At 48.4% G+C, this 15,000-nt stretch overlaps 1 protein-coding gene across 1 annotated transcript in view; it reads right to left on the bottom strand.

Moving 5' to 3' along the window:
• si:dkey-220k22.1 (multiple epidermal growth factor-like domains protein 9) overlaps nucleotides 1-15,000 on the bottom strand; it is a 105,151-nt gene that overhangs the window by 20,424 nt on the left and 69,727 nt on the right. Inside the window, exons 3-4 of the mRNA XM_031578295.2 lie at nucleotides 9,310-9,449; nucleotides 901-1,050 (exon numbers count right to left, since the gene is read on the bottom strand). Of these exons, the coding sequence (XP_031434155.1) occupies nucleotides 901-1,050; nucleotides 9,310-9,449 (290 nt within the window). The remainder of the gene's footprint in view (nucleotides 1-900; nucleotides 1,051-9,309; nucleotides 9,450-15,000) is intronic.

Raw genomic sequence — 15,000 nt, 5'->3', positions numbered from 1 at the left:
CGATGCTGCCCCCGTGACCATAGAAGTGCTGCCGTCAGCAGACACACCCAGTGGAGAGAGAGAGATAGAGAGAGAGATAGAGGGAGAGATAGAGAGAGAGATAGAGGTAGATACATGAAGAGAGAGAGTCAACAGGCAAGACAGGGACAGAGAATGAGAACAAGCACAAGCCCCAGCCAAAAAAAACTATTGATTTTTCCTATAGCCTAATAAAGAGGAGGGAGTTGCTAAACCAAAATGTTTCAAGAGAGGTTTGACAGGTACATAGCGACAGATGAAAGGAAAGAGAGAGAGAGATAGACAGGCAGGGGAAAAGAGGGAAGTAAAATGCCTTTTTATTCCTTCCTTCTTTCGTTTTCACTCTCACACACACATTCTGAAACAGCTCTAAGCGTAGTCTAAACACACACTGAAATAATAATAACAAACCTCAAAGTGCCATCTGCAACCTCCTGACTAGCTCCAGTAATACCCACCCTCCCTCCCTCCCTTACCCCCCCCCAAAAGGAAAACACACACCAGTTCTCCTCAGCCTTTAGAGTCCCAGAGTGGAGGGAGCAGGGTGGAGAGCCGGCAGAGCAGAGACCCAGTGGACGTTATGTAAAAAGCAGACACGTCACAGAGAGCAAGGGGCTCTCAGCCTCCAGTCCAGCCCGGGTATGGAGTAAGGGGGAGCAGGAGGAGCAGGGGGAGCAGGGGGGGGGGGGGGGGCTGACAGAAACAGGGGATGGGGGAGGAGGAGGAGGTTAACCTAGTTCCCAGGGCTGGGAGAGCGAGAGTGAGAGAGAGCTGACTGGGGCTGGATCTTCCACCAAGCTAGGCTAAGCTAAGCTAGGCTAGGCTAGGCTCAAGCTAAGGACTGGTGCTGGAGCCTCAGAGCTCACAGGGACGGAAACTCACCAAGGTGACAGCTGCCAGTGGAGGTGACGCTGGAGCACGGGCACGGAGTGCAGAGGTCTGTGAGCGGCGAGCCGGGCGTCCGGTAGAAATTATACTTGCATTCCTCGCAGGCGGGGCCTTTGGTGTTGCCCTGGCAGTTGACGCAGATGCCTGAGTGGAAAGAGAGTGAGAGAGTGAGAGAGTGTGTGCGTTAGACAGAGAGAGAGAGAGAGAGAGAGAGAGAGAGAGGGAAGTAGTGTGTGTAAACAGTGGTGAGGTCTGAGTGACGGGACGCTGGCCCAGTGAGGGCAGGGCAGAGGGAGGAGGAGGGGGGGGGGGGGGGGGGTCTAAACTAGGGGCAGCTCTCGCTTGTGACGGAGTTATGGAAACAAACAGTGTAGGCAGGCAGAGGGGAGGGACAAAGCAGTAAAGAAAACGACCCACACACACACACACACACACACACACACACACACACACACACACACACACACACAGAGAGAGAGAGAGAAACATGCCAAACTACATAGAGCGCTGCAAGTGCTAACAAGTGCTTGTGGCTAGAGTGATCAGAGCAGCAGGAAGGAGCATGGGGAGAGTGAGGGGGCGGTGGAACAGACTGAACACATGGTCTCTGATTAGAGCCTGATACACATTAGACTGCTGGAGCAACAATGCCATTACATAACAGAACATCAAGGGCACACACCACAGTCACATCTGAAACAGCGTACTGAGGAGTGATCTAAAACATGCACACCACAGTCACATCTGAAACAGCGTACTAAAGAGTGATTTAAAACATGCACACCACAGTCACAGCGTACTGAGGAGTGATCTAAAACATGCACACCACAGTCACATCTAAAACAGTGAACTGAGGAGTGATCTAAAGCATGCACACCACAGTCACATCTAAAACAGTGAACTGAGGAGTGATCTAAAGCATGCACAGCACAGTCACATCTGAAACAGCGTACTAAAGAGTGATTTACAACATGCACACCACAGTCACATCTGAAACATAGCGTACTGAGGAGTGATCTAAAGCATGCACACCACAGTCACATCTGAAACAGCGTACTGAGGAGTGGTCTAAAACATGTGCAGACATGATTAAACATCTCAAGACATAGTTGTGGGTGTGATTAGAGCCTTTAGGTTCTGTGCATTGATGGTGGGACTCGCGCACACAGGTATGCGTCTCGATGCAGGATCTGATTTCTGTTCCTCGCGCACTCAAACCTTCCATTTTGACCTAAAAAAAAAGAAGCTGGATGAAGATCTAGAATCTAGATCAGCGTTCCATCTCTTGGGCACATTGGAACTGGGGCCAATCAGGCTTGAGTGGAAATTAGGCTAAGCAATTAAAGATATACACACACACACACACACACACGTCAACACAACCACACACACACACACACACACACACACACACACACACACACACACACACACACACACACACGTCAAAACAACCACAGAACATGCACCTGTGCACAAAGCAGGCTTCCTGAATGCAGGTACACACACACTTCCTGGAAAATGGGCCAGGCTAGCTGCGGATGAAAGGCTGGTTGAGGTCGTGTGATGTGGTCTGTGGTTGGTGGTGAATGAAGCGGAGCGTGTCTGTGATTCATTATGTGTTCCGCTGCAGTGCTGGAAGTGAGGGGCCGTGATTATTTAGGTGATAATTGAGCAACTGGCGCGGGATGAGACGGAAGCGCTTGGAGGTCCCAGCCCCCCCCCCCCCCCCCCCTTCACAATCCCACAATTCAGATGCTGATGAGCAGCTGTGGTAGAGTGGGGAGGAAGCGGGCGCACATAACGGGGCGCCACTAAGGCGAGGCGAGGCGGCGAGTGTACATGACATGCGGATGGGGAAAGGAGACGAGCCACTTCAGAGCAGGGCTTTTACTGACGCAGCCGCACGAGCTCTTCGCCACGCACTGTGAGTCGGGTCCTCTGACGTGGAACATGCGAGTGGTTGAACAGAACAACAAAGAGACGTCAGGCAGGGGAGAAGCCGGGGCGGGCGCCGTGACAACCGTCGGAATGGAAACTTGAAGCACACTATGCTTCCACTGTAACTTGAATTTGCATGAGAGGAGACTCCCACTCTGTTTCAGCAGACACGCTGTTTCCTCACTGAGTGTTTCCCCGACTGGCTCAGAGCTGCTCGACAGTCGTAGTGTAGTCCGTCACCGCACAGCTCCCAACCCACTCTGTGTTAGTGTGTGTGGGTATGGAGATGTTTGCGTGTGTGTGTGAGTGCGTGTGTGACTGTACGCTGTAAGAACTGTGTGTATCAATATGGCTATAAGCCTATTTGTACATTTGTTTCACTGTGGGTTCTCTATTAATTTGTGTTTGTAAGTGAGTGTGTGAGTGTGTGTGTGTGTGTGTGTGAGTGTGTGTGTGTGTGTGTGTGTGTGTGTGTGTGTGTGTGTGTGTGTGTGCAAGAATGTCACTGTAATGCCAGTGCATGTCTGGGATCCACATCAGGAAGTGAGCTGTTGCCAGTGTGTGTGTGTGTGTGTGTGTGTGTGTGTGTGTGTGTGTGTTGCCAGGCCACGCAGCCAGAGGCAGAGGGGCTGATGGGAACTGAAGTAGACACCTGGGCTCAAGGCTGCAGAGGTGCATCGTGGGAGAAAAGAAAGCCTAAAGCCTGTTCCCAAACAGTTTGGCCTAGCCAAAGGATATCAGCAGGACTTCCACAGTGTCTCCCTCTCTCCCCAGCTCTCGTTTCTCCTTCACCTCCCCTGTGACTTTATCCTCTCATTTCCGTTCTTTTTCCTTCACTATTTCGGTCTTCTTCTCGAAACTGACAGCACTCTTCCAGCCTCAATATGCTTGTCCATGAGATCAGTCGCCTGTGGCCCATAAGCTGCTTATTTTCATGCTTGTATAAATTTGTAGCGAATTATTTTGGATCACACAGGAATACTGAGCTCAGCATAATGTATTTTGACGATGTATTTTTTTTTTTAAAGCTGTTGAACTAAACCACACATGGTGAGCCGTGAGAAAAGGCTGTAGACATAACTCAATCCTTTGAGTGCCAAACACATGTGCCAGTGGAATACTGCACTGAATGACTTTGTGATTGAGATTAGATGTAACCCAACTGGGGAAATAAACTAGGTATACATGTTCTCATGTTCAGTATAAGCAATATGATTGGTATTGAAAGTAGGCAGTGATGTTCGACTGTTTGATTCGATGCTCCGTACAGTTCAGTGGGGGGGGGGGGGCAAGTGCTTCCCCATTCTTCGTTCTACTCATTTCAAACCCCCCAGCAAACTCATTTATCATTTGATTTAGCTTCCCTTTATGCAGAGAACAGTCCTCTGCAGGCCTCAATCTCTTTACCAGGCAAGCCCTGCTTCAGGTAAGCAATTCAACAAGCAGCACCAACCAAAGCACGGCAAGGACACGGAGACCACTCTTCTCTCTGATCCCCCCCAAGTGCCCCATGCCGACACCCCCTTTAATCTGCCTGCCTGCCTGCCGATTGCTCCCAGGTTGAGTGACATCCACGCATGGTTGGTCAGGTACCTCGCCTGTGTGAAATTCCCAGGAGGCGTGCCAATAGAGCCTCCACCATTAGAGCGGAATATTTACCAAAACCGTGCTGGAACTCTAAAAAGCCATTACGAGAAAATGAGACTCTTCTGTGTGTGTGTGTGTGTGTGTTTACATGTGTGTGTTTACATGTGTGTGTTTGTGTGTGTGTGTGTGTGTGTGTTAACATTTGTGTGTTTGTGTGTGTGTGTGTGTGTGTGTGTGTGTGTGTGTTAACTTGTGTCAGTGTATGTATGCATAAATGTGTCTGTGAGTGTATGTATGCGAGTTTATGTGGTGTATGTGTAATTGTGTATGCACATACTGTATGTGTGTATGGTGTAAGTGTGTGTGTACGTGCGCGCATGCTGTAAGCGCGTGTGTGTGTGTGTGCACGCGCGCACATACATACGCGTGTACGGTGTGGGTGTGTGTATGTCTTGGGGGGATGGGGTATGTGGTCCCTTCGCTGTCTGTTTGATGGTCCAGGATCAAAGGGCCATGTATCTGTGGGGCCGGTGGCCTGTCAGACAGCTCCGCTGGGGCCTTTCCGCACACGGACCCCGTTGGGTCCTTCGGGACCCAGGAACAAAGAAGGAGCACGATCATTAGAGCTCCGCAACCCCCACGTCCTCCTGCCTGCCCCCCCCCCCCCCCTCCAGCCTCCCAGCATGTAGGAATGAGGGTCCAAAGCCCCCCTATTAATACAGGAGTCGTTTCCTTTGGAGTGCCTTAATGACCTCAGGGTTAGGAGCCACAGAGGAGAGGAGAGGAGAGGAGATGAGAGAGGAAGGGATAGGGTCAGGGAATGAAAAGAAAACAGAGAAGAACAGCATGGAAGAGGCGAGAAGGGGGTCAAGAGAAAGAGGGGAGGAGGAGAGGAGAGGTGAAGAAGACGAGAGAAGGAGAAGAGAAGAAAGGAACAAAGAAGACACAGGATGGGGGGAAAAAAGAGAGGAACATGGCAGCACACGTGTGTGTGTGTGTGTGTGTGTGTGTGTGTGTGTGTGTGTGTGTGTGTGTGTGTATGTCTGTGTGTGTGTCTGTGTGTGTGTGTGTAAATGTATCTCATACTGGGCTTTAAACAGCCGGCAGACGACACGCAATAAGAATAGACCAGTGTGGCCCAAACGGATATCCTTTATCCTTCAGACAACTCTCTGTTCATCCTACACACACACACACACACACACACACACACACACACACACACACACACACACACACACACACACACACACACACACACACACACACACACACACACACACACACACACACACACACACACACACACACACACACACACACACACACACACACACGCGCAGTAATGAACTCCTGATCTCTCCCTGATTTGCTGGAGCTCTCCTGCTGATTAAGAGGTGCGGTACTAAATGGGCCATTCTCCCTCTCTGACTGCAGGGTCTTCATCTTCGTCTTCATCTTCCCTCCCCTCTCCAGACGACTGATGAGGAAGTAAGAGGTGCTGCAGGACCTCAAGGTCAGCTTGCAGTTACAGTAAGTTGAAATTCAACACAAATAAATGGTTACACACACACACACACACACACACACCTACAAGTACACACACACAGATGTCATGCCAGAGTCTGGATCAAAGTCAACAGTGATGAGGAGAAGATGAACATTAACACACATGCATTCTCTCTTTCTCTCTCACACACACACACACACACACACACACACACACACACACACACACACACACACATACACACACACACACACACACACACTCGCACACTCATCCATTGCCCTTTAACAGGACACTAGCCACAAGTCTCCTTCCTTTCAAGGTCTATTAGCTGGACAAATGCAACCAGCACTTAAATCCATTTATCATATCATTGACATCACTGACCCAGATTGACTGTCACTTTAACACCCAGGAGAGAAGGTCACCCCTGAATGTCAGCATCTCTCGTCCTCATCAACTAAAACCACTGCCCCTTAAACTACCCACCTTCATCACCAGCCCTGTCAGACATGACTGTTCCCTGATTAGTGATCAGTGGGGCCAGTTGAAAGGTGGACGTGAAACCGTTAAGAAAGCTCCACTAATTCTGTGGTTAGGCCTCATGCTCCAGGCCAGATAATTCCATTAATTAATTAGTCTTAAATCGATTCAGAATCCGTGCCCATGAGACCATTCAGACGGCTGACAGAAAACATTTAAGTGGGGGTGAGATGAAGTAGGGGGTTAGTGTGTGTGTGTGTGTGTGTATATGTATATATAAATATGTGTGTGTCTATGTGTGTGTGTGAGTGAATGTGTGAGTGAATGTGCGTGTGTGTGTGTGCTGTTTATGCGTGTGTGTATATGTGTGTGTGTGTGTGTGTGTGTGTGTGTGTGTGTATGTGTGTGAATGAGTGAGTGAGTGTGGTAGACTCATAGTTTCCACCATTAAAGCAGAGGCAGTTCTGAGGTGCCATGCTGCCCTTATCTCAGAGTAGAGGCTACCGGAGGGACTGTGCTGAGGTAATGGTGGCAGCAGTGGGGTGTGTAAAATAAAGGAAAGAGAGAGAGAGAGGAAGAGAGGGAGAGAGAGAGAGAGAGAGAGAGAGAAAGGAAGAAAGGGGCAGAGGGAGAGAGAGAGAGAGGACGAGAGAGAGAGAAAAGCAAAGAAAAGTGCTGAGGTGAAGAGCCAACACAGCAGCAGCGGTTATTTTTTCCTGTTTCCCCGAATCAGCATTAAGACCCTACTCAGCTACGCAGAAAGCCCCGCCATTTTCAGCAGCCTGTCTGCCTGCCTGTTCAGTGAAGTCTTTGTGGGAAACAATGTCTCACAATCATGGCTCACGCAAGGTTGAAGTATTTTCAAGTCTTCCACATCTCTTCATCCCCCTGTCGATGCCCCCCCCCCCCCCCCCCCACCCCCAAAGGAAGCTCCTCTGGGCTGCCGTTCAAACGTGCCGGTGCGCTTTGATGATGCGCCGCCTTCCAGAAGAGTCCACACGACCGCGGCGCTTCTGTGGAGCAGCGCGGGCATCAATATTAAAAACACATGTCTTCTTGATCTAACACTTTTTAATGGATGCTCTTTCTGTCAAAGTCTGACAACTCCACAAGCACAGCCCGAGGGAGCAAAAAAAAAAAAAAAAGACAAAGAAAACGAACAAGAAAAGAAAAAACATCTAGGCTGCAACCACATCTCTGGACAGCCATTACAGGCAATTAAGGCCAATTAATCATAGCAGGGCTCTGGTGAGAGAGGTGTAATTAGCTTATCTTGTGGTGCACACTTAGAGGAGTGCTGATTAGCACAGGGGCTAGAGTGATGTATGTAGTGTATGTGGTGTATGGGGTGTATGGAGTAAGTGCATTGCGTTTGGGGATGTTTGCGTTTGGGGGTGTTTGCGTTTGGGGGTGTTTGCGTTTGGGGGTGTTTGCGTTTGGGGGTGCTTGTTGCTGTGTGTTCTCATCTCTGGCTGATGGGAGACTTTCTGATTGGGAACGATAAGACGTGCAATGAACTGCACTGCACTGTTCAACTCTGTTGCATCACTGGTGGTCTAGACGATAAGTTAATTTGGCAGGCCAAAACAAAACACACAGACACACTCACACACACTCTCTCTCTATCTCTCTCACTCACATGTCTACACACAAATGCGCACACGGACACACACACTCACGCGAACACACACACACACACACACACACACACACACACACATATATATATATATACACACACACACACACACACAAGATGCAGCATATGCAATGTTTTTATGCTGAGTTGTTTTCCTTGAGGCAAAAAGGACTGCAAATACTGAGTCAGATTTCTGATTGACAACCCAGCTCAACTCCCGTCCGGTCCACTGTCCACAGCAGAACAGCTCAATGCGTCTGCACATGACGTTACATAACCGATGATCTATACAGCACATGGCCACGCGAATGAGCTCAGGCAAAACGAGGACAGAGCTTTTATGGATGCACACGGATAGATGGAGGGATGGAGGGAGGGATGAGTGGAGGGATGGATGGAGGGATGGATGGATGGAGGGATGAGTGGAGGGATGGATGGATGGATGGAGGGATGGAGGGATGGATGGAGGGATGGAGGGATGGATGGATGGAGGGATGGATGGATGGAGGGATGGATGGAGGGATGGAGGGATGGAGGGATGGATGGATGGAGGGATGGATGGAGGGATGTGGAGGGATGGAGGGATGGAGGGATGGAGGGATGGATGGAGGGATGGAGGGATGGATGGAGGGATGGAGGGATGGATGGAGGGATGGATGAGTGGGCGTTGGGATTCAGTGAGGCCCCGTTTTAGTCATGGCTGCTCTCCTGGCACTTACAAGCAGAACGGGCCGTGGAGAACAACATCTCATAATCTAAACCTAGCTCACTGAGGTCATTGGATGGATGTCATTGTCATAGACACACACACCCAAATTCCAATGAAGAGAACTCGCAGGAGAGCTAAATCCCCATCTAAACAAATCCAACTGAGGTCATCGCATGGAATGGAAAAAGGACGTTTTGGTTCAACCCTGTTTATAGAGGGACAAGTCCAGGTTTTCTTTTGTTTAGCTAATGGTTTTCAACTCCAAAACATTATGTATGGTTCAGTTGTAATCCTGAATACATTTCTCACAACTCAACAAGTTTCTCTTTAAATTAATTTCCTTCAGTTGGACGAATCGCAGACATCATATCCGTGTTAATGAACAGCTCCCCTTCAAACCGAGAGACGAGAGAAACCGGATGGGAACAGAGCTGAGGAGAGTGTTGTGTCTCACCTGACGGGGGGTGGCAGTAGTTGGTGTGGTTACGAGAGAAACCAGATGGGAACAGAGCTGAGGAGAGTGTTGTGTCTCACCTGACTGGGGGTGGCAGTAGTTGGTGTGGTTGTTGCACTGACACGGCTGGCACCCTGTGCTGCTGAAGTGGAAGAAGCCCGGGTGGCAGTCGTCACACTTGTCCCCGTACACACCCGTCTTACACTGGCACATACCCAAGCTGAGAGAGAGAGAGAGAGAGGGAGAGGGAGAGAGAGAGAGGGAGGGAGGGAGAGAGAGAGAGAGAGGGGATGGGGGGGATGGGGAGAGAAACAGTGAGAAATACGTTAGGATGGAGGTTGTGTCTTAATACATGGCAACACAGTCCAAACTGTATCTGTTAGATTTGTGGACAGATTTATCAAGGTGCCAACTACAGTGCACCAACACACAGCACCTTTGTACACAGTCACACATACACAAATGCACAGTATCTTTATATACACACACACACACACACACATACCCCCCCCCACACACACACACACACACACACCCCCACACACACATACCCCCCCCCCCCACACACACACACACACACACACACACACACACACACACACACACACACACACACACACACACACACACACACAGACATCTTCACACACTGTGTCTTGTCTCTGGTCCACATCTAAAACAGATGTGCCGTAGTGTGTCAGAGCTGTAGGAGCATGGGCCCTTCCAGTGAGGACTTCTGTCTGAATAAGTCCCATTGATCTCCCCCTGCACACACACACACACACACACACACACACACACACACACACACACACACACACACACACACACACACCGTCCCGTTGATCTCCCCCTTGCTTGCGAGACCACAAACCAGCTCTCCTCTTTCTCTGCAAAGCTTCTCACCACCAGACTGATCCTGCACACATCAAACACCCAGACAACCCCCCCCCCCCCACACACACACACACACACACACACACCATCTCTCCTCTCCTCTGGCCTGCCTCAGTGAGTTCCTCTCCATAACTCACACAGGCCCTTGACCCTCACCCCCCCCACCCCAACCTCCTGTACCTCTCTTTACTCAGTCCCACTTGTGCCCATTTGCAAAGCCTTTCTTCCCTCAGACCCTCTCTGCTGCAGAGCTTCAAAAGCCGTGGTGTCGGCTCAGCCTCAAAGCCCTTTCATTCCCAGCCCCTTCTCCGTCTCTCCCTTCAAATAGTGCTTCCTTTTAAAAGACTTCTTCGTCGTTTTTTCTCTCTCTTTCTTTCTTTCTTTCCTGAAATGTTCAGGGCCGAAGGGGCAAAAGGAGAAGGTCTTGGAGCACACATGCTAGTGTGTGTGTGTGTGTGTGTGTGTGTGTGTGTGTGTGTGTGTGTAGGAGAAGGTCTTGGAGCACACATGCTAGCGCTAATGTGCTACCCGGGGGGAATGAATGGGGCCGGTTCCCCCGCGTGCCAGAACATTGGCGGGGTAATGTGGAGATAAGCAGACACAGGAGGTTCTAAAGGAGCGGAACAGTCGCGCCGGCCATTTACCCGGGCCTTGATGAATGAGGGTCATCAATTCTGGGGACGAATAGCAATCGCACAACGCAGATTCGCTCCACAAGGCCAGCGCCCGTGTAAAGGGATTGGGCTGGGAGCCAGCCACACAAAACAACAATAAAAGCACATGTATAAGACACTTAGGAACACACACCAACAAAATCACACACACACACACACACACACACACACACACACACACACACACACACACACATACACACACACACAAACACAAACAAAATCACACACACACACACACAAAATTACACACACACACACACACACACACACACACACACACACACACACACACACACACACACACACACAAAATCACACACACACACACACACACAAAATTACACACACACACACACACACACACACACACACACACAAAATTACACACACACACCACTTTTCATTTCCTGGTAATTGTTGTGAACAGTATAAAAAGCCCAGCCCAGTAAATGGGTGGAAACTGTGTGGTAATCTCAGCATTATTTAACAGCTCAGGATTTTTGGCAGAGACAGGGGATGCTACGTCCAGCACTAGGATCAGGTTAGAAGCCCAGTCCCTATGGTGAACAGGGCGTGTGAATGCCTCCAATGCAAGTCTATGGTTCTGAAACCAGACAAAAAGAGAGAGTCTTGTCCACATACCGGAACCCACAGAGCACACAGAACAGAATGGGATGTAGAAGACACTTAGAAGCACACACACACACACACACACTCAAACACACACACACACACACAAACACACACACAGACACACAAAAGACAGAATGGGATATGGTTAAGTCAGTGTACCATGCTGACTGAAGGAGGTGAAAAAGCTGCAAAGCTGTAATCAGCACTACAAAAAAACTCTAATTAGATAGAACAGCAGCAATTATCCAGAGCTCAGGCAAACAAGGTCTCACACAATCGCTCGCACACACACACACACTACATCAGCACCTGGGAAAGACATATCCCTGTTCATTTGGAAATGCTTAACCTGGTGCGGCCTGTTGGCTGCCCGTGTGAGAGAGCAGATCGCTAGTGTGAGACGACACACACCCAGGTTTATCTTCCTACTCCCAAATACATTGACATCCTGTTTAGCCCTTGACTGTAACGCAACACTGCATTGAGGGCTGGTCTGAGGACAGGGAATGAATGGGCCTCTGCTACGTCTGTTCTGCTTTGGGAATACAGACACAAGGGTCGTGGAAACAAAGACGCACAGTCTGACATGTACAACAGACCACGATACATCCATCCAACAACACATTCATATTTACATGGGTATGTACATTTTAAACATCCAACCATAAACACACAGACACACAGACACAGAGACCCACACACACACACACACACACACACACACATCAATAGAAAGAGACAGAGTTTTGACTAATAAATAGACCATGAATTATGGATAGAGCCCCCCGGAGCGGAGAAGGAGCGTCTCCATTCAACAGAGCCAGAATGAATAAAGAGCTGTGTGTGTGTGTGTGTGTGTGTCTGTGTGTGTGAATCTGAAAACAAGCTCAGTGAGCAGTTAGCGTTCACACGTGTAGGAGTGGGTGTTTACAGAGTGCTCTAATTTTGAACATTAAACTGTGGGCGCACACACACACACACACACACACACACACACACACACACACACACACACATCACTTCAACTGCCTCAGAGAACACACACACAGCTATGGCAACAAACAGGAAAAGACGCGAGGACGCATTTCCCGGCGATTTAATGTTTTATGATTGTGTGGTTTGTCAGTTCTGTCAGAACAGTAAATACTGTTAGTCTCCCCAGCTTCATCCGTAATTATGCAGCTCAACATTAAACTGACTGCAGGTTTTGAGACACTGGATCGACGTTGACAGAGCAAATGGCAGGCGTGTATTATTTTTTTTAGGCCTGTGCTGTGTGTGTCTGTGAGCTGAGGTAAATTCTGCTTTATGTGGTTTTGATGTTGTTTTCTCTTCTCCTTGTTTGTCCTCCGGTCATGTAAAATATTGAGAGAGAGAGAGAGCAGCTTGGCAGGCGCCTATAGCTAGCTCTGCAGGGCTAGCATCTGTCAACTGGCTGTGTGCACAGGAACAGGCTGCATTAGCGCAGGTGTGCTTCTGATACACTGCCATCTCATAGTGGGCTCTCCGCACATGTTGGAGATTATTAACTCGCCGCAGGCTCCTGCATACTGTTAGCTTGACTGGTTACCTACACTACGCACCAGCTGTCGCTTGGATCAATAGAGGCCTTACACCTTCATTACGGGGCCTTTAACAGGCATAGACTGCTAACTCCTGCATCTGGGACTGACATAGAAGAGGAAGAAGATAACATTAATCTGGTTACCGATATAATACTTGTAAGCCCACATTGCTAATAGTGCGACTATTAGCGAGACAGCGAGCGGAAATGAACATGGCTGGAGATGGGAGGGGTGGCCATTAGCTTACACAAGATAAGGTTTAACCGGTTTCTGTTCTGTTTGTTTTTCTAACAAGGATAATTGCTTTTGCAACACACACCAGCGTCATGCCAGCAAGGCTCTCTGAATTGAAGCTAATTGAAAGAGATGATTGGACGAAGCAGTGGCAGCACTGTTTGCACAGTGTGCATCAAGCCTTCAGTTATAGCCTTCAGCAGCTTTCAATCTCCCCATATACATATATATATCTACATGAACTCAGCAGCTTTCACTCTCCCCATATATATATATATCTACATGAACTCAGCAGCTTTCACTCTCCCCATATATATATATATCTACATGAACTCAGCAGCTTTCACTCTCCCCATATATATATATATATCTACATGAACTCTGCAGCTTTCAATCTCCCCATATATATATATATATATATATATATATATATATACACACAGTATCTACATGAACTCAGCAGCTTTCACTCTCCCCGTATATATATATAATATATCCACATGAACTCTGCAGCTTTCACTCTCCCCATATATATATATATCTACATGAACTCTGCAGCTTTCACTCTCCCCATATATATATATATATATATATATATATATATATATATATATATCTACATGAACTCTGCAGCTTTCACTCTCCCCATATATATATATATATATATATATATATATATATATCTACATGAACTCAGCAGCTTTCACTCTCCCCATATATATATATATATATATCTACATGAACTCAGCAGCTTTCACTCTCCCCATATATATATATATCTACATGAACTCTGCAGCTTTCACTCTCCCCGTATATATATATATCTACATGAACTCTGCAGCTTTCACTCTCCCCGTATATATATATATATATATAATATATCCAGATGAACTCAGCAGCTTTCACTCTCCCCATACAGTATATATATGTATATATACAGTATATATATCCACATGAACTCTCCCCATACAGTATATATATATATATATACAGTATATATATCCACATGAACTCTCCCCATATATATATATATATCTACATGAACTCTGCTTAAATGTCCTGTGCACTTTGGCTAGTGCAAGCGCCCCCTCGTTAGCCATCAAAATGAACTCTCGGAGGAGCAATCAAGAGGCCCTGCCTCAAGCTGCCCTCGGGGTGCGGGCAAGGCTGGCCGTCGCCATGGCAACGGCACCTCATCTCCGGCGCAGCTGTCCCCGCTGCGATAAGAGTGCTAGTGTGCAGCATCGGCGTGGCAACGACCGTGACGGCAACAATGGCTTTCAAGATGGGGGCCGAGGCAGGTGATGCCTTTGGCAGGCAGTGCTTTAAAGTAAGGGTAGTAAAATGCATAGATTTACAGGACACTTACGACCCAGCCCACACACCCACACACACACACACACACACACACACACACACACACACACACACACACACCTCTGCTGCAGTCAGAGTGAGAAACAGCCCAAACTGCCCCTGAGCCGTGCGGCTGGTTCTGGTGCTGCTGAGAGGCAGTCCATCAAGCCCGCTGAGTTTGAAACTTCCAGAAACCATCGAATGATCAAACAAACTCCTGTGCTCTGAAGTGCAGGAGGAGACATGCTCGGAATGTTTCATCTAAGGCCCGACACTGTTGTGTGTGTGTGTGTGTGTGTGTGTGCGTGTGCGGTTGTGTGTGTGTGTGTGTGTGTGTGTGTGTGTGTGCGTGGGTGTGTGTATGTGTGTGTGTAGTCATTTCTCATTGGGGAGTAAAAAACAAAAACAT

The sequence above is a fragment of the Clupea harengus genome, chromosome 12 (genome assembly GCF_900700415.2).
Source record: "Clupea harengus chromosome 12, Ch_v2.0.2, whole genome shotgun sequence".
In the NCBI taxonomy this organism is placed as follows: Eukaryota; Metazoa; Chordata; class Actinopteri; order Clupeiformes; family Clupeidae; genus Clupea; species Clupea harengus.
The sequence above is the reverse complement of the archived record's forward strand: the minus strand, read 5'-3'. Positions and strand labels throughout refer to the sequence as shown.